The sequence below is a fragment of the Lissotriton helveticus genome, chromosome 10 (assembly GCF_964261635.1).
Source record: "Lissotriton helveticus chromosome 10, aLisHel1.1, whole genome shotgun sequence".
NCBI lineage: Eukaryota > Metazoa > Chordata > Amphibia > Caudata > Salamandridae > Lissotriton > Lissotriton helveticus.
The window spans coordinates 1,102,378,276-1,102,400,312 of NC_136071.1; the positions used below are offsets into that span (position 1 = coordinate 1,102,378,276).

The 22,037-nt window shown below is 48.7% G+C and overlaps 1 protein-coding gene across 1 annotated transcript in view; it reads left to right on the forward strand.

The window, feature by feature from the left end:
* The window catches only part of ACAD11 (acyl-CoA dehydrogenase family member 11), a 377,035-nt gene that overhangs the window by 304,257 nt on the left and 50,741 nt on the right, over positions 1–22,037 (forward strand). The window contains exon 14 of the mRNA XM_078663849.1: positions 14,612–14,678. Within this exon, the coding sequence (XP_078519975.1) occupies positions 14,612–14,678 (67 nt within the window). The remainder of the gene's footprint in view (positions 1–14,611; positions 14,679–22,037) is intronic.

Here is a 22,037-nt window from a genome sequence, read left to right on the forward strand (position 1 = left end):
TCGAACGTTCAGCGCCAGTGTTGAACGTTCGAAGAAATGGGAGCGGCCGCGTCGGCCGTTGGACGTGCGCAGCACCAGGGAGGTAGCTCGCGCCACGGCCGACGGCAGCAGCGATAGGGTTAAAGTTCAGGTGGTCTCAAATCCCTGCGTAGCTGTGACACACTTCTCTTGGAACCACTAATTTTCAGGAAATAATGAACTATAACAAGGTTCATCTTTGGCGGGGTTGGGACAAGAATTTAAACATTTCTCCCCCCAACACCCTACCCAACTGCGTTATCTAGTTGCGGGTGCTGTGGTTTGCTTGAGATTATGTTAATGACATTTATTTTCTCCCTTTGTAAAACCATCAGATCAATATTATAATTGTGTGTGAGTAAGCTATAATATTCTTTTGCTGGTGCCTCCTTACAACGAGATTGAAAACAGGAGGGTCGAGCAACTGGCCCTGCTTCTCTAGTCTATCAGCATTTTTCTGATCTCGAATACTGCACCTATGGGGTTAGGTGTCTTCCTCAGAACTATAGATCTCAAATATTGTAAAACAGTCCCTGGTTCATAGGGAATGTTGTCTAAGTGCATTCTATACAGCCTTTGTTCTTTTCCTAACATGTAGCAGACCTCTTTATAGAACAGTTAGACCCTGGATAGAAAGTGTGCAAGTTTCCCTCCTTCAGAGAGAGCAGGCACAACAGCGGCATCAGCAGTACAATTGTTCGAAATCCCAAGTCGGGAACAAATTGGGCAGTATCAATGCTTAACTTTTTTATATACAGGAACAGCCTGGCAGTAGCAAAGCATGCTTCCCTCTCTCACATAACACAAGTGCAGTCATTCATTCCATGCAGAACAGATTCAGCAGGGAAAACTAGTGCAAGCCTTCATCACTGTCAGGTCATCTACAGCTATGGCATAAGTGACATTGTAGTCACAGAGGTATATCAAGAACAAGAGCTTAACTCACTGAAATGAATGTGTAGGTGGATGAGTTGGAGAATATGCAAGATCTGACCCCATTCTCACTTAGATGAAAGTCACCTCAGCATCCTGACGGTTTTACTGCTGTCACTCAGGGGCATGCTGTACGTGTTGATTCTTTAGGTTTTCATGTATTAAGAAGTAGCCATTACATAATAGATTGTTGTTATTTGAACCACCAAAGTAACAGCCTAAATAACTTCACTCTGGACAGGCACACAGGGGCCAACCTCTTTGAAAAGCTTTTAAATGCACATGTAATCCTAGCTTCAGTGCTGCACCATTGCAAAATGTTGAGAGCCACCCCTGCAAAGAGACATGGCCCAAAGCCGGTTGCTCATTACATAATCTACACCTGGCCTCTAAGTGCCCTCTGTTTAGGGAACGGCCTCTGTGTCCTCTATGTAGGGAATTGCCTCTGTGTGTCTTCTGTGTAGGGAATGGCCTCTGTGTGCCCTCTGTGTAGGGGCTGTCCTCTATGTGCCATCTCTGTAGGAAATGGCTTCTGTGTAGGGAATGACCTCTGTGTGTCCTCTGTGTGGTCAATGGCCTCTATTTGCCCTCTGTTCTGGGAGTGGCCTCTATGTGCCCTCTATGTATGGAATGGCCTCTGTGTGCCCTCAATGTAGGGAATGTCCTCTATGTAGGGAGTGTTCTTGGTGTAGGGAATGGCCTCTGTGTAGGGAATGGCCTCTGTGTGCCCTCTGTGTAGGGAATGGCACCTATGTGCCCTTTTTGTAGGGAATGGCCTCTGTGTAGGGAATGTCCTCTGTGTGTCCTCTGTGTAGGGTGTGGCCTCTATGTGCCCTCTGCGTATGGAATGGCCTCTGTGTGTCCTCTGTGTAGGGAATGGCACCTATGTGCCCTTTTTGTAGGGAATGGCCTCTGTGTGCCCTCTGTGTAGGGAATGGCCTCTGTGTGCCCTCTGTATAGGGAATGGCCTCTGTGTGTTCTCGGTGTAGGGAATGGCACCCATGTGCCCTTTTTGTAGGGAATGGCCTCTGTGTGCCCTCTGTGTAGGGTGTGGCCTCTATGTGTCCTCTGAGTAAGGAATGGCCTCTGTGTGTCCTCTGTGTAAGGAATGGCCTCTATGTGTCCTCTGTGTAGGGAATGGCCTCTGTGTGCCCTCTCTGTTTGGTGTGGCCTCTGTGTGCCCTCTGTGTAGGGTGTGGCCTCTATGTGCCCTCTGTGTATGGAATGGGCTCTGTGTGTCCTCTGTGTAGGGAATGGCCCCTGTGTGCCCTCTGTGTAGGGTGTGGCCTCTATGTGCCCTCTGTGTAGGGAATGGCCTCTGTGTGCCCTCAGTGTAGGGAATGGCACCTATGTGCCCTTTTTGTAGGGAATGGCCTCTGCGTGCCCTCTGTGTAGGAAATGTCCTCTGTGTGTTCTTGGTGTATGGGCGGTGTACGCGCCCAAACACGTCCATTGTTTCCAATACTTCTTAGATTTTGTATGCAAAAAACCCCCACTCTCTCCACAAACAGCACTTACGTCCCGCCTTTTTGTTCGCTCATCTCATCACCACCACATCACTCGAGGACAGCACCACATCACTCTAGGACACCACCACATCACTCTAGGACACCACCACATCACTCTGGGACACCACCACATCACTCTGGGACACCACCCCATCACTCTGGGACACCACCACATCACTCTGGGACACCACCACATCACTCTGGGACACCACCACATCACTCTGGGACACCACCACATCACTCTGGGACACCACCACATAACTCTGGGACACCACCACATCACTCTGGGACACCACCACATCAGTCAGGGGCACCACCACACCACTCAGGGGCACCACCACATCACTCAGGGGCACCACCACATCACTCAGGGGCACCACCACATCACTCAGGGGCACCACTCAGGGGCACCACCACGTCAATCATGGGCACCACCACATCACTCAGGGGCACCACCACATCACCCAGGGGCACCACCACATCACTCAGGGGCACCACCGTATCACTCACAGACACCACCACATCATTCAGGAACACCACCACTTCACTTAGGAACACAACCACATCACTCACAGACACCACCACATCACTCTAGGACACCACCACATCACACTAGGACACCACCACATCACTCTAGAACAACACCACATCTCTCAGGGACAATACCACATCACTCGGGGACAACACCACACCACTCAGGGGCACCACCACATCACTCTAGGACACCACCACATCACTCTGGGACACAACCACATCACTCTGGGACACCACCACATCACTCTGCTGGGACACCACCACATCACTCTGGGACACCACCACATCACTCAGGGGCACCACCCCATAACTAGGGGCACCACCACATCACTCAGGGGCACCACCACGTCAATCATGGGCACCACCACATCACTCAGGAGCACCACCACATCACTCAGGAGCACCACCACATCACTCAGGGGCACCACCACATCACTCAGAGGCACCACCACATCACTCAGGGGCACCACTCAGGGGCACCACCACGTCAATCATGGGCACCACCACATCACTCAGGGGCACCACCACATCACCCAGGGGCACCACCACATCACTCAGGGGCACCACCGTATCACTCACAGACACCACCACATCATTCAGGAACACCACCACTTCACTTAGGAACACAACCACATCACTCACAGACACCACCACATCACTCTAGGACACCACCACATCACACTAGGACACCACCACATCACTCTAGAACAACACCACATCTCTCAGGGACAATACCACATCACTCGGGGACAACACCACACCACTCAGGGGCACCACCACATCACTCTAGGACACCACCACATCACTCTGGGACACAACCACATCACTCTGGGACACCACCACATCACTCTGCTGGGACACCACCACATCACTCTGGGACACCACCACATCACTCAGGGGCACCACCCCATAACTAGGGGCACCACCACATCACTCAGGGGCACCACCACGTCAATCATGGGCACCACCACATCACTCAGGAGCACCACCACATCACTCAGGAGCACCACCACATCACTCAGGGGCACCACCACATCACTCAGAGGCACCACCACATCACCCAGGGGCACCACCACATCACCCAGGGGCACCACCACAACACCCAGGGGCACCACCACAACACCCAGGGCACCACCACAACACCCAGGGGCACCACCACAACACCCAGGGACAGGACCACATCACTCTGGGACACCACCACTTCACTCTGGGACACCACCACATCACTCTGGGACACCACCACGTCACTCAGGGGCACCACCACACCACTCAGGGGCACCACCACATCACTCAGGGGCACCACCACATCACTCAGGGGCACCACCACATCACTCAGGGGCACCACCACATCACTCAGGGGCACCACCACATCACTCACGGGCACTACCACATCACTCAGGGGCACCACTCAGGGGCACCACCACGTCAATCATGGGCACCACCACATCACTCAGGAGCACCACCACATCACTCAGGGGCACCACCACATCACCCAGGGGCACCACCACATCACTCAGGGGCACCACCGTATCACTCACAGACACCACCACATCATTCAGGAACACCACCACATCACTTAGGAACACCACCACATCACTCTAGGACACCACCACATCACTCTAGAGCAACGCCACATCTCTCAGGGACAACACCACATCTCCCAGGGACAATACCACATCACTCAGGGACAACACCACACCACTCAGGAGCACCACCACATCACTCTAGGACACCACCACATCACTCTAGGACACCACCACATCACTCTGGGACACCACCACATCACTCTGGGACACCACCACATCACTCTGGGACACCACCACATCACTCTGGGACACCACCACATCACTCAGGGGCACCACATCACTCAGGGGCACCAACACATCACTCACTGACATCACCACATCATTCAGGAACACCACCACATCACTTAGGAACACCACCACATCACTCACAGACACCGCCACATCACTCTAGGACACCACCACATCACTCTAGAACAACATCACATCACTCAGGGACAACACCACATCTCTCAGGGACAACACCACATCACTCAGGGACATCACCACACCACTCAAGGGTACCACCACATCACTCATGGGCACCACCACATCACTCAGGGGCACCACCACATCACTCAGGGGCACCACCACATCACTCAGGGGCACCACTCAGGGGCACCACCACATCAATCATGGGCGCCACAACAATCATGGGCGCCACAACATCACTCAGGGACACCACCACATCACTCAGGGGCACCACCACATCACTCAGGGGCACCACCACATCACTCGGGGGCACCACCACATCACTCAGGGGCACCACCACATTACTCTGGGACACCACCACATCACTCTGGGATACCACCACATCAATCAGGGGCACCACCACATCACTCACGGGCACCACCACATCACTCAGGGGCACCACTCAGGGGCACCACCACGTCAATCATGGGCACCACCACATCACTCAGGAGCACCACCACATCACTCAGGGGCACCACCACATCACCCAGGGGCACCACCACATCACCCAGGGGCACCACCACATCACTCTTGGACACCACCACATCACTCTGGGACACCACCACATCACTCTGGGACACCACCACATCACTCTGGGACACCACCACATCACTCAGGGGCACCACCCCATAACTAGGGGCACCACCACATCACTCAGGGGCACCACCACGTCAATCATGGGCACCACCACATCACTCAGGAGCACCACCACATCACTCAGGAGCACCACCACATCACTCAGGGGCAGCACCACATCACTCAGAGGCACCACCACATCACCCAGGGGCACCACCACATCACCCAGGGGCACCACCACTACACCCAGGGGCACCACCACAACACCCAGGGGCACCACCACAACACCCAGGGACAGGACCACATCACTCTGGGACACCACCACTTCACTCTGGGACACCACCACATCACTCTGGGACACCACCACATCACTCAGGGGCACAACCACACCACTCAGGGGCACCACCACATCACTCAGGGGCACCACCATATCACTCAGGGGCACCACCATATCACTCAGGGGCACCACCACATCACTCAGGGGCACCACCACATCACTCACGGGCACTACCACATCACTCAGGGGCACCACTCAGGGGCACCACCACGTCAATCATGGGCACCACCACATCACTCGGGAGCACCACCACATCACTCAGGGGCACCACCACATCACTCAGGGGCACCACCACATCACTCAGGGGCACCACCGTATCACTCACAGACACCACCACATCATTCAGGAACACCACCACATCACTTAGGAACACAACCACATCACTCTAGGACACCACCACATCACTCTAGAGCAACACCACATCACTCAGGGACAACACCACATCACTCAGGGACAACACCACATCTCTCAGGGACAATACCACATCTCTCAGGGACAATACCACATCACTCAGGGACAACACCACACCACTCAGGAGCACCACCACATCACTCTAGGACACCACCACATCACTCTGGGACACCACCACATCACTCTGGGACACCACCACATCACTCTGGGACACCACCACATCACTCTGGGACACCACCACATCACTCAGGGGCACCACATCACTCAGGGGCACCAACACACCACTCACAGACATCACCACATCATTCAGGAACACCACCACATCACTTAGGAACACCACCACATCACTCACAGACACCGCCACATCACTCTAGGACACCACCACATCACTCTAGAACAACACCACATCACTCAGGGACAACACCACATCACCCAGGGACAACACCACATCTCTCAGGGACAACACCACATCACTCAGGGACATCACCACACCACTCAGGGGTACCACCACATCACTCATGGGCACCACCACATCACTCATGGGCACCACCACATCACTCAGGGGCACCACCACATCACTCAGGGGCACCACCACATCACTCAGGGGCACCACCACATCACTCAGGGGCACCACTCAGGGGCACCACCACATCAATCATTGGCGCCAGAACAATCATGGGCGCCACAACATCACTCAGGGACACCACCACATCACTCAGGGGCACCACCACATCACTCAGGGGCACCTCCACATCACTCGGGGGCACCACCACATCACTCGGGGGCACCACCACATCACTCAGGGGCACCACCACATCACTCTGGGATACCACCACATCAATCAGGGGCACCACCACATCACTCACGGGCACCACCACATCACTCAGGGGCACCACTCAGGGGCACCACCACGTCAATCATGGGCACCACCACATCACTCAGGAGCACCACCACATCACTCAGGGGCACCACCACATCACCCAGGGTCACCACCACATCACCCAGGGGCACCACCACATCACTCAGGGGCACCACCGTATCACTCACAGACACCACCACATCATTCAGGAACACCACCACATCACTTAGGAACACCACCACATCACTCACAGACACCACCACATCACTCTAGGACACCACCACATCACTCACAGACACCACCACATCATTCAGGAACACCACCACATCACTTAGGAACACCACCACATCACTCACAGACACCACCACATCACTCTAGGACACCACCACACCACTCTAGAACAACACCACATCACTCAGGGACAACGCCACATCTCTCAGGGACAATACCACATCTCTCAGGGACAATACCACATCACTCAAGGACAACACCACACCACTCAGGGGCACCACCACATCACTCTAGGACACCACCACATCACTCTAGGACACCACCACATCACTCTGGGACACCACCACATCACTCTGGGACACCACCACATCACTCTGGGACACCACCACATCACTCTGGGACACCACCACATCACTCTGGGACACCACCACATCACTCAGGGGCACCACCCCATAACTAGGGGCACCACCACATCACTCAGGGGCACCACCACGTCAATCATGGGCACCACCACATCACTCGGGAGCACCACCACATCACTCGGGAGCACCACCACATCACTCAGGGGCCCCACCACATCACCCAGGGGCACCACCACATCACCCAGGGGAACCACCACATCACCCAGGGGCAACACCACAACACCCAGGGGCACCACCACAACACCCAGGGGCACCACCACAACACCCAGGGACACCACCACATCACTCTGGGTCCCCACCACATCACTCTGGGTCCCCACCACATCACTCTGGGACCCCACCACATCACTCTGGGACACCACCACATCACTCTGGGGCACCACCACATCACTCAGGGGCACCACCACACCACTCAGGGGCACCACCACATCACTCAGGGGCACCACCACATCACTCAGGGGCACCACCACATCACTCACGGGCACCACCACATCACTCAGGGGCACCACTCAGTGGCACCACCACGTCAATCATGGGCACCACCACATCACTCAGGAGCACCACCACATCACTAAGGGGCACAACCACATCACCCAGGGGCACCACCACATCACTCAGGGGCACCACCGTATCACTCACAGACACCACCACATCATTCAGGAACACCACCACATCACTTAGGAACACCACCACATCACTCACAGACACCACCACATCACTCTAGGACACCACCACATCACTCTAGAACAACACCACATCACTCAGGGACAACACCACATCACTCAGGGACAACACCACATCTCTCAGGGGCAATACCACATCACTCACGGACAACACCACATCACTCACGGACAACACCACACCACTCAGGGGCACCACCACATCACTCTAGGACATCACCACATCACTCTAGGACACCACCACATCACTCTGGGACACCACCACATCACTCAGGGGCACCACCCCATAACTAGGGGCACCACCACATCACTCGGAGGCACCACCACGTCAATCATGGGCACCACCACATCACTCAGGAGCACCACCACATCACTCAGGAGCACCACCACATCACTCAGGGGCACCACCACATCACCCAGGGGCACCACCACATCACCTAGGGGCACCACCACATCACCTAGGGGCACCACCACAACACCCAGGGGCACCACCACAACACCCAGGGGCACCACCACAACACCCAGGGGCACCACCACATCACTCAGGGGCACCAACACATCACTCACAGACACCACCACATCATTCAGGAACACCACCACATCACTTAGGAACACCACCACATCACTCACAGACAGCGCCACATCACTCTAGGACACCACCACATCACTCTAGAACAACACCACATCACTCAGGGACAACACCACATCACCCAGGGACAACACCACATCTCTCAGGGACAACACCACATCACTCAGGGACAACACCACACCACTCAGGGGCACCACCACATCACTCATGGGCACCACCACATCACTCATGGGCACCACCACATCACTCAGGGGCACCACCACATCACTCAGGGGCACCACCACATCACTCAGGGGCACCACTCAGGGGCACCACCACATCAATCATGGGCGCCACAACATCACTCAGGGACACCACCACATCACTCAGGGACACCACCACATCACTCAGGGGCACCACCACATCACTCGGGGGCACCACCACATCACTCGCGGGCACCACCACATCACTCAGAGGCACCACCACATCACTCAGGGGCACCACTCAGGGGCCCCACCACATCAATCATGGGCGCCACAACATCACTCTGGGACACCACCACATCACTCTGGGATACCACCACATCAATCAGGGGCACCAGCACATCACTCACAGACATGACTACATCACTCAGGAACACCACCACATCACTCATGAACACCACTACATCACTCATGAACACCACCACATCACTCTTGGACACCACCACATCACTCAGGAACACCTCCACATCCCTCAGGAGCACCACCACATCACTCAGGGGCACCACCACATCACTCAGGGACACCACCACATCACTCAGGGACACCTCCACATAACTCAGGAAAACCACCACATCACTCAGGAAAACCACCACATCACTCAGGGACACCACCACATCACTCAGGGACATCACCACATCACTCAGGGACATCATCACATCACTCGGGGACACTGCCACATCACTCGGGGACACCACCTCATCACTCTGGGACACCACCACATCACTCGGGGACACCACCACATCACTCTGGGACACCACCACATCACTCTGGGACACCACCACATCATTCTGGGACACCTCCACATCACTCTAATACACCACCACATCACTCTAATACACCACCACATCTCTCTAATACACCACCACATCACTCAGCCCAACCACATCATCACCACAACAGCACTGTCCTTGCTTGCTACTAACAAGCATTGCCATAGCCAATAGGACTCGCATTAGGAAAGTGTAAGCTATTAGCTTTGTGAATAACAATGCTATTAATTTATTTATTTTCAAAGCCAACAGATATTTAAAAAAATTGTCATTTACAATACCAATAGCTCACACTTTCCTAATGCGAGACCTATTGCATTGCAAATGCTTGTTGTAGGGAATGTCCTCTGTGTGTTCTCGGTGTAGGGAATGCCCTCTGTGTAGGGAATGGCCTCTGTGTGTCCTCTGTGTAGGGAATGGCCTCTGTGTGTTCTTGGTGTAGGGAATGCCCTCTGTGTAGGGAATGGCCTCTGTGTGTTCTTGGTGTAGGGAATGCCCTCTGTGTGTTCTCGGTGTAGGGAATGGCCTCTGTGTAGGGAATGGCCTCTGTGTGTCCTCTGTGTAGGGAATCTCCCCTGTGTGTTCTCGGTGTAGGGAATGGCCTCTGTGCACGGAATGGCCTTGGTGTGTCCTCTGTGTAGGGAATGGCCTCTGTGTGCCCTCTGTGTAGGGAATGTCCTCTATGTGCCCTCTGTGTATGGAATGGCCTGTGTGTGTCCTCTGAGTAGGGAATGGCCTCTGTGTGCCCTCTGTGTAGGGAATGGCACCTATGTGCCCTTTTTGTAGGGAATGGCCTCTGTGTGCCCTCTGTGTAGGGAATGTCCTCTGTGTGTTCTCAGTGTAGGGAATGGCTTCTGTGTAGGCAATGGCCTCTGTGTGCCCTCTGTGTAGGGCATAACCTCTGTGTGTCCTCCGTGTAGGGCATGGGGTCTTTGGAAACTACCAGATCAGATATTTCCAGCAGCATTTTGCATATCTGCTGCATGGCACTGTTTAATAGACATTATATCAACCTATACATTTTGCGTGAATTGAAAACAATCTATGTATTTACTCCCCTTCCCGAAATAGTTACACACAAAACAAGTTCCCATCAAGATTAAGGAAATTGTTTGCAATCGAAGTCTACATCTTGCATTTTACAGCCTGAAACTGTAAACTGTACATCTGCGAAGCACATTTCAGATACAGATATCTAATGACCACTTTAGGCACATGTTTTCCATAAACATATGAATGTCAAACGTAAGTGGAAACATTTCCTCACTTGAGATGAAACAGACCACAGCCCATGTTTTGTGAGTTCATGTCTTTTACGTCAATAAACGTAAAAACGTAGTTCAGTGGAAAAGTCTCTATTTGGAAAAGACTAAAGTTTTTAAACCTGATCAGAATCTGCGAGAGTAAAATGGGAAAGAGAAGAGGTGAAGCTTACGTGGGCGAGTCTGCCTGTCTCCAGTGCGTGTCTGACTCACAGCAAGAATGCTGGCTTTCTATTCCACTTGTAAAGATTTTGAAATCAACTCCTCCAAAAAGCATATTTTTTAGTAGCTAGGGCAGCCAGTGTTACATGTTTTTTCACAGCCTCAACGTTTCAATAGATATTATAGTTGGAAACATATTAAAGAGAATATAGCTACGCCAACGAAAAGTTTGGCATTGAAAAAAGTACTTCCACAGAACACAATAATTGTACAACAAACTATATATAGTCTACATTTTGAATATTGTAATTTTTAGCCCTACATTTTGAGCTACTGCTTTGTTGGTATTTACAATAGAAGATAAAGTTCCTGATTTAGAGTTTGGTGGACGGGTTACTCCATCACACATATAAGGGATACTCCGACCGCCCTATGACAAGTGCCTTAGGATATAATACACTTCTATGGCAGATGGCATCAGGGCCGGACTGGGAACAGAAACCGGCCCTGGCAAACTGCTCAGCCAGACCCCCCTGGGATGAGGGGGAGTGCAGCTGAGCAGTTTGCGAGCGCCGGTTTCGGCAGATTTTGTTACAGGGTGCCGATATTGCCGATGCCCGGTAACAAAAACGGCCCCCCAGTGGCCCAAAACCAGCCCCCATCCTAGCGACCTACCAAGGAAACGCCCGGTGCCCGCTATGGCCAGTCCGGCCCTGGACGGCATATTCGTCCAGTTTGTGACAGAATACGTCAGCAGTGGGAAAACAAAACTTGAGGGGGCCCCTCTGCAAAGTACATGGAGCCCCCCCCCCATGCTAACCACCCAGTCAGGAGCTCTCATGACAAGGGCCCAATGCCCATGCACAGTGCCAGGGGTGGCCCCCTGGAGCTTCTTGTAACACTCACTTATCTGACTTCTTTTTCATCTTCACCTTTGATTTCCCACCAATACCTCCCATTACTGTCCCAGAATTTTCTGAATGTATTTAAATAAATGTTTACTGTAAATACGGTTTGCCTGGTTTTTTTTGTGAGCTTTTCATAAACAAAACATAGGACTTGAACTAGTACAATATAACCGCGAACTACCCAATCCCTAGCCACACCAACTATCAGTATTGTAAAACTGTAGTGTGAATCCCCCTGAAGCCAGGCAGACAAACTTATAATTGTCTGTGAAGTGCATGTCCTAATTAAATGAGAGAAAAAATCAGACTGAAGGCAAAGAAAGTGAGAATTAAATTGCACAAAGATAGCACCTCTCTCGGCGATAGGACTATTGTAAGTAGAATTAACCGCCTACACCTCTGGCTTTGCTTAATTTGCACCAGTGTTTTACAGAGCTCAGTACCAAATTCATTGTTGCAGCTGAGCCGTGATTCAGTACTCTCCTACAGGATTTTGTGCTAAAAAATGCAGAATTTCTCTGAAGCCTAAAAAGGAAGTCATGATTGCTCTCCAGGCCTGAAACCACTCTTGCGCCAGATCATGGAGGCGTAAACACATACAAAATAAAATCATTCTGCCTCTGCATACCACAACAAGAACATGAATAGGTCTTAAGAGAGGACCTTGCTTGTCATCTGAACCAGTCCTTATTTTTTGACCTTTTCCTCAGATCCTGTTTCCGCAGCAGGTACGTTCCTCTTTGGAGCGGCTGAAACCCTTGTTGGGTATTTTTGCCACCTTATCCGTCGGTACAGTCTCCCCTAAATTGTCTTGATGCCATAGTATATTCTGGTTCAGCGTTGGTTTCTTCAATCTTCGCACCAGCTCCCTCGATGTCAGTTGCTCCTAAGCTTCCAAAGCCAGATTCTTAAACTCTTCCAAAACCGAAGCTGATGATGACACACGCTTATCTCCTGCGGCACAGCTTCTGATGGTGTGTCCATTTCTCGATTGATACTTCACTTGGCAGATCCCAAGATTAATGCTTTCCCGAAGAAAAAAGTTGCAACAATCCTCAGTTTTCCAGAGAGATGTCTGAAGCGAATGAACAAACCTTTTGGTTGAGATGTTGGTTAATATTCACTTCCTTGTGCAAACTCATCAGGATGAGGTCCACAGTGATGGGCCAACTTGTTGTCCACTCTTGCCTCTGGCACTGCTTTACTGGCAGACCTTCAACAAACGGTGAAGTAGACAAAGACCTTCCCTGGGAAATGGAGTTTCTGGCATTTCTAAATTTCGCTGATGGGGACTCCGTCATGACGATGGAGTCATTTACTTGGTCACCCTGACGGAGTTAATCACGTCCACCAAAATGTACATTTGGCCATAAGGGCCTGATTTAAAATTCGACGGACCGGTTATGCCATCACAAATGTGACGTATATCATATCCACTGTATTACAAGTGCATTATATCCAATGGTACTTGTGAATTTCACACACCCCTAGAGTAGACGCAAACGTTAACAGAAACAAATGCATCCTGATTGTAAACATCCAGGTTCTGTACATAGCACTTATTAAATATGTTAACCTGGTTCTACTAAGGTTTGGAAGCCCAGACAACTGTTACATGGAACAAACAATGCTTCTAAGTGGGGATGCATGGACTAAACCCAGGTCTTCTGGTTCTGTAACAAAGCAAAGCAATTGGATAATCTGAGAATAAATTGGTAAAATAAACCATTATACTAAGCTATGTGGTTCTCTTTAGGGTTTAGTTTACTCACTGGGAAGGAGATCATGAGAGGTAAAGCTTTTCACTGAGATCTGCATTGATTTTCAGGTCATGAGTTTTAATGTCAACAAGGCTGTCACAGCTCTCTATCCTTCTGAGGATGATTAAATGATTACCGGTAAATTTATAGCACGGACAAATAGTACACGTGGTATATCATAGAACATGTCATTTTTTTAGTGTTTCAGACCAGGATTTATACGATCCTGTGCTACCAAATATTGCACGCTTGAGTTCATGTTACAAATGTTCATGCTGACCTGATGTTCCCTTATATCTTTGCATGCGACCATTTGAGCTTTTCTTGTTGTAAATTCATTTATTGGTAAACATTTTATTAATTTTTTTATTGTCAGGGGCTGGAACTGCAAATTGCAAGATTGCCATAGTTATGGGCTGGACCGGAAATACCTCTGCATCAAAGTAAGAGTTAAGGAGCTTAAGATAATGAAATTAATCAAAGAAATTGTAAATTCTCGTTGTAAATTTTCATTAAACTGCGCAGCGCCGCAGTATTGTCGAAACCTGATAAGGGCATCATCGTCTAAACTGGATCCCTAAGGAAGAGATCCCAAAACTACAGAGACCGCAAAATCAAGCAGCCAGACTCTGTCTGAACTTTAAACGAATGTGATCACCAGGCATGTGTCTAACATAGGAGCACCACAGTCATGGCACAGGAGGACAGAGGCCCTGGATACCCACAGGTTTTTTCCCCTTCCTGTACTCCATAGCAAAACTTGAAATCCAGGAGGACAATTCTAATCACCATGGGGAGAGTCCGCTATGAGATATTCGGCTGGAGAAGAATATGGGTTTTGAGAGAAGGACCATAGAACTCATGGCAACCCCTTACGACTAGACTTCCACTTCTGGCAGTGTTCTGGAAAAACATTCCTGTTGTTCCTCAAGGTAACGGCAGGGCACGAGTTGGGGACACACTTGGGTGGATGGCATCTACCCACTAGTTTCACAGGATGAACGCTGTCCACCCTGCCAAGAATTGGGCCCCACTAAATAATGTACTGAACTCGTCCCGGTGTAATTTCCAAACACGGCATACTTTCTGCAGCACCTGCACGGTGTCTGCTTTCCATCTGCTACAAGCAACAATGTGCAGACGAGGACGAGGCTTTCTTATTTTAGACTCCTGCTGGGTCCATAACAAAGGCCGAATTTGAGGGGTCATCAGGCCTCCTTTTGTTGGAGTCTCCTGGCTGGGAGCAGTCAGGAACCTCACACCTAGAAGCAAATGCAGCAGACCGGAAACAAAGTTTAGCACTTCACACATACTTAAGAAAGGCAGCTTTTCATTTTGTTCAGGCTCTGTTTACTAGATATGCATGCACTGTAAGAATGTCAGATGTTGGTCTCTCCTAATATTTACATAAAACGAAATGTAATTTATATAGCGCTTGCTACCCTTGAAGAGGCGGTGAAAAAATGTAAGCACCACTATTTTTTCTTGTATAGCGCTACAAATCCCAAAGCAGAGTGTCAGAGCGCTTTACATCACACGCACATGGTAAAGTCGTGGCTTGTGATGCCACTTCCTATGATGTCAATTCCTGTGATAGCACATGTAATGTCATGCATCGTGATGTCATGCGCCGTCATGTCACTTGAATACTGCCTAAGTAGGTTAGTCCCCCCACTTCTTTTTTTAGGACTTGCGCTCTGGGTAACGGGGATGCTTCTATTGGAACAAGGATAGGTTCCCATTTCAGTGTGAAATGACTTTTGCGGAAGACCGATACTGATGTAACCTCTTGTAGAGCCCATATGCACCATGGTCATATACCTGGCCTCCTTTGGTAAGGTGAGTGGTTTTCAGTCTTCATCAGGCTCATTCAGCTGCAGCAGCACTATGAAGTGATGTGCAGAATAACCAACACTTTAAGACTAAAAACAGACACCCTAACAATTCAGTTTGGTTGTAAGGGGGAAGTCTGGTGATACTGCTAAGATACAAGGAGACAGCCTCCTGGCTATATCTCAAAATCATCTTCTGCTGGAAAAGTGTTTTGTCTACAGCAAGATAACTGTAGTGACCACTCCTGCTTCTAGGTGATGAGTATCCTAGGTGGGCGTTATTTTACATGTTGGCTCTTCTAAAGCACTATATCATTGATGCTAAGTGGCCACATGCCATTCTTGACTTATTCAGCGAATCAGCTCTGGCACCGCTTTTAAGACACAGCAGAGCCAGATCATTCAGAAACTCTGAGATAGGAAACAGTATATCAAAAGCTGCCTTTCCCCTGAGGAGTCAACAAAGACATTGTTGCAGATGGGTTGTAAGATCTCTGTTTAGAAGCAGAATAAAAGTCACATTTGGGACTGGACTGGGGAACAGGGAAAAGAGAAGGCTGCAGATTTCAGCTTCTCCTAAGAGGGCCTGTTCCCCTGCTGCACCTGGAAGTCAAAATACAGCACTTGGCTCTACCTGGCAAAATACATTTGTGGGAGCAGTCTCACTGCTTGCCTCACCTGACAAACCCCAAAACCTCTCCAGAACATTTCTTTTCCAGAAAAAACTGAGGTTTCATTCATTTCCACTGATGATTCAATCATCAGCAACAAGCCAGTACTTTCCCCTAGTGAGTAACTGCTCTTCCAATAGTCCATCTCAAGCACTGATGATGATGAGATTATTTATACAGCGAGATAGATAGCCTGAAAATGATATCCTGGCACTAGTTAAGCACAGTAGACTTATTTGAGTTGCCAGGATTTCAAGCTCTTGCAGAACTTTAAAGGGCTGGGTTCTGAATGCAAGTATAAGTAATGCTGTTTCAAAGCTTTGCCACCAGAAAGGAGAAAGAACTCCCATCCTACTCACGTAGTTGATTCGAATAAAAGAACATGGCCGATCTCAAAGGTCCATATCGGGGTGTATCTTTGTTGCTTGGAAAGAAAGACCTCAAGGCCTTGCTTATCAAAGGCTCTGTGTGCCATGCTCACAATCTTGAACCCCAGTCTCTTTGTCACTGGCCTCCCGTGCCTGGGAGATAGAATCATAGCACTCAATCCGGTTAGGATTCTAGCTGCTCAATTCAGCGACTCTTTGCAAATAGGTTATGGTTTTGGATGGAAGGTAATAATATAGTTTGTTGCAGCAGCCAGACGAGAGAGAATGGTAAATCAAATTAAGAACACAGGCCTTGATATTTGTCACACAAAATATATATCGCTCTCTCTAGGGCACCACCCTCAGTCCCAAGTCTTTATTGGAGGAGGTGAAGCCAAGGAAGCAATTCAAAGTCAGACACTGTGCCCAGGTGTCAAACCCAGTGACAAAGACCAAACAAATCAAAAATTCATAAAAATATGTAATATATAGGAAGTGCCTCATGTAAGCGACCACCCTGAGCCGGTTGATTGTTCACCAACTTGCTCATTTTATCATCATTGGCCACTTTCTTATATTGTCAGGAGGAGCCAACACCATATCTGGAACTGGTGGTGCTTAGTGTGTATGATTTCTCTTTAAACCAAAAAACACATCCACCTCCTCTCGGTCCTCATTAAGGAAGAGATAACAATGTTCTCTTCATACAAAAATATACTGTAAATGAGTCAAATTCGGCATATCGTGCACATCTTTACTCTATGCCTATGCTGATGATGAAAACTAAAATGCATGTTTAGACCATTTTGTTGGTGAACTGCCGCCATGTTTCATTGCCACACAAATTCTTGCTGGCAAATTCATCAGCACATGAAGACCAGTATTCACCCAATTGTGCACCAGACTAGCATTAAAGGAAGAAGTGGACAGACAGCAAGCAGAGAAACATATACACATCACATAAAGTAGGTCTTAAAACACCTCACTCCCCAATCTTATCCTATGTAGCATTGAATGTAATATTTACCAAATGACCTCCAGCTGAAGGCCTACCAGTGGGCCATAGGAAAAGTTTCCGAGCAAAAGTTGTGGTCGCCTGAAAAGAGGAGACATAGGCAATGTGGTTAGAAACATGTGGCACATTTGTGATGTGGATTATGTTCGGCACCATCAGCACATTGTTGCTTGAGATTACATATCAGGGTTTGAACTACTCAAATCTCCTCCATGTCTAGAGATAATGCAACAAGCCCCAACCATCACATTCAAACAGGTATTCATAGTAGCCATGACTGGCCCCCATCATTTGTTTTTACACATACGGGCCACATAGCGGGAAAACAATGTCCCCATTAAAAAGCATGTCACAAAACCACCTCTGCATTCAGGTATATCGCATTGTAATATGCCCCAAACACTGCACTCACACCATCAGTCACTGGCCCCTGTTCTCATGCTCACCGACTGGGTAGCGGGAGCGAAAGCTCCCCTTCAAACAAAGTATTAAACTCCCCTCTAGTGCTGGCAGACCACATTCATAACCACAAGACCAGCACCGGCACCACAATGCAATGTAAAGAGGAGTTATCCAATTTAGCACGTCATTAGAACGCGTCCACTAGACTATCAAACACAAAGGGCACCATATTGGGTGGAACACAGACTTCCACAGATGCCAGCTTCCGACAAAACACTAATAGGGCAAAATTCATCCCCCAACCCAAAATTTTGTCATGCGGTAGATAATTTTAAAAATAGCACCACAGTCACAAATCTTTGAAAATTGTGGAAACAAACCAAAAACAGTCGTCTAGCAAAGAAAAATCACAAGGGGGCAATTAGACATGAATCAAATCAATGACAAGGCGCCATATTAACTAGGGCCGCTAAGCACATTCCTTTCTTAGATTTCATACAGCACTCCCAATATTTGTACAGGACCCACAATATATATGGCCAAACATTTAGAGAGAACGGTCTTCTCAATAGCAGAATGACATAAAGTTGACATGTACATCTTCACAGGAGTGATCAAACATGCTCAGCGTCATGGGGCGGTCCAAGGTCTGCCACACCAAAGAGATCAAACATGACCTTAATAAAGAATTAGCCCCACAGCTTATGCTATTCAACCAATTCATTCAGACCCACCTTATCTGTCTGTTCAGAAATTATCCAATGCGCCTCTTTTCTGATTAATGCCTCTTCTACTCCAGCACCTTTCTGATTCAGCTTTTCAAGGACCTTCCACTCAAAGTCCAGAGGGCCATGCCCCTGTTCCTGAAAATACTTCACCAAGCAGGTTGAAGGTTTCCCATCCTCAGGGTGCTGATGTGCTCTTGTGTCCTGATTATTACCTTACAGTTAGTGAGTCCAATATTATAATTACAAACCACAGTTTCAGGTGAGTCTGTAAATAACAAAACTTGAATTACAGTTACTAAACTTTTTCGAAACCATGTGCAACAGTTACTCAGAATAACACTCTGGAATGCTACCATAAGTTTACAAACATCGCATCCACCACATGAAAAATGTCCAGAAGGTAAATCAGAGATGTTTCCTTTCCCACTCTTAAGACGAGTATGAACCAGTCTATTTTTTAAATGAGAGGCCCTGCAGAACGTAAAATGAGGTTGCAGCATTTTTATGAGGCCCACATTTAGCAGATGCCAATTTTTCTGTATAATTTGACAGATTTGGGTCAAGAGGGGGTCAAAGGTAGAGACAACAGATATAGATGCATCATTAGTTCCACATGGTTCTCCAATAGGTCCATGCCAGGGGTATTCAGTGTCCCTTTCCGAGCCTGATTCACAACTCTTTTTGGACAGGCCCGTTGTTTCAGCTGTTCTGCCCAGTGTCCTGAATTGAGTCACCAAGGTGCCCAATTCTGTATCTAAACAATTGGCCCATAGAAAGAGTATCCCTAATGACCCTGGGGTGAAGAAATGAGTAATGCAAAAGAGAATTTCTATCGGTGGGTTTCTGATAAACCGCCGTGGTCAATCTTCACCCAGTGGCTGCTATGTCGAGATCTGAAAAACAGCAGAATCTCTACTGATGGACCATGTAAAATGCAGACCAAGGCCCAAGCCATTTATCCAGTTTAAGAATGACATCAAATGTATCCTACGTACCAGACCAGATACAGAAACATCATCTAGATACCGCTTCAAAACACATAGTTTGGAGTGGTACATGTTGGTTTCGTAGAAGGTAAAGTTCTCCTCAAACATAACAACATAGATGCAGGCAAGACTTGGCGCGAATATGATTCCCATACAAGTCCTTGACACTTGTAGGAACAGCTGTTCCTTCTATACAAAACAATTCCTGGTTAATGCTAATTTGATACATTTCAAAACAAAAGATGGAGGAGTGTCATAAAACCACCCCTGTGCCGTTAGAGCCCTAGAGGCAGCAACCAAAGTAGCATCTTGAGGAATGCTGGAATACAGCAATTCGATGTCAAGAGTGACCAAAAATTATGTGGCTGGTTCATACTCAAGGTCTGCCTATCAGTGGTATCCTGCATATATGCGGGTTGATTAACCACAGTCTCTCATAGAAACAAATCTGTCAATTGGGGAAAGAGGTTCCAACTGTGACTGAATCCTAGATACGATGGGATAACCGAGGGGAGGATGCAGGGGCATGTGGATCTTAGGCGAAATATAGATGGCTGGTGCCTGTGGTGTTGGGTTAATCTGAAAATCAGCCTCCTTGTTGGTTATCCACTGTTTGTCTTTGGCTGAACCAACCATGATCTTATTAATATAGCCTTATAGTCCGCCGTGCCGGGCTATACCGGCTATTAAAGGCCTGCTTCAGCGTGAAAGACCCGAGCTGAAGGCAAGGGACTTTAAGAAGGTAGTGGGACTTTAATAGCCGGTATAGCCCTGCTACGAAGGGCTATAAGGCTATTAGAACATTCTGCCACTAGAGGGAAGAATGTTCTAACAAATAAAACAGAGGCCTCGCGAAGCTCGAGGGGATTTAAATCCCCTCGAGCTCCGAAAGGGCTTTGTAAGATATTGGAATGTTGCTCTGCTGGCCTTTACCGGCCTGTAGAAGCAGGGAGAACTCCAATGTCTTCAATGGAGCTCCCAACATATATTTAAAGAATGAGCTGGGAGTGCTAAATTTTGTCATGAAAGTACAATCATTTAATCACAATTAACACACAAATAAATCAATGGTCAAACAATGATGCTTTAAGAAAACAATGTGATTCTTGTATTTTCAATAAGTGAATGTCTTTTGTATTGCCAGCAGCCGACGCGTTTCGTCCTAACGGTAGGACGTCATCAGGGCTTAAAGATTAATATTTATACAATACTTCCAGATCTGCAAAATTTCTATCTCTTAGATCAGAGATGCTCCCAACATGAGTCACGTAACTTCAATAATCTTGTAGCTCTTTAGCCAATGACAGTCACCACTGGATCAATCCCTTATTTCTAGATTTCAAGTCCTCCAATCACCTTGTCAAAATGTCACAAAATGTCACATCCAAATTATGGGTTCTGATAACTGAATAATTATTATGTCCTCAGTTCCAGTCTCCTTTATTTTTTTACTCCAAATACAGTCACCGCTCTGAAGACCTCATGTTGCTCTGACGCCACCCGGGTACGATAAATCCCGCTAGCCCCCCTCGTATGGGCAGGTTATATCATTATGTTCTGATTTTCCTGCAAAGATTTTATAGCCAGCCTTTCAGACCTGAGCATGTTCTGACAATGCCGTGGCTGAGCAGATTGCTCCAATTTGGAAATCTCATCCAGAACCCGTTGCTCAAAGATTGTTATTTCTGGGTCCATAGCAGATGGAGTGGGAAAAAAACAGATGGTCAATGGAGATCAGTTGAAAATAGGGATATAGGATCCCTAGGTTTAGCCATAAAAAACATATGGAGATGGATTTTT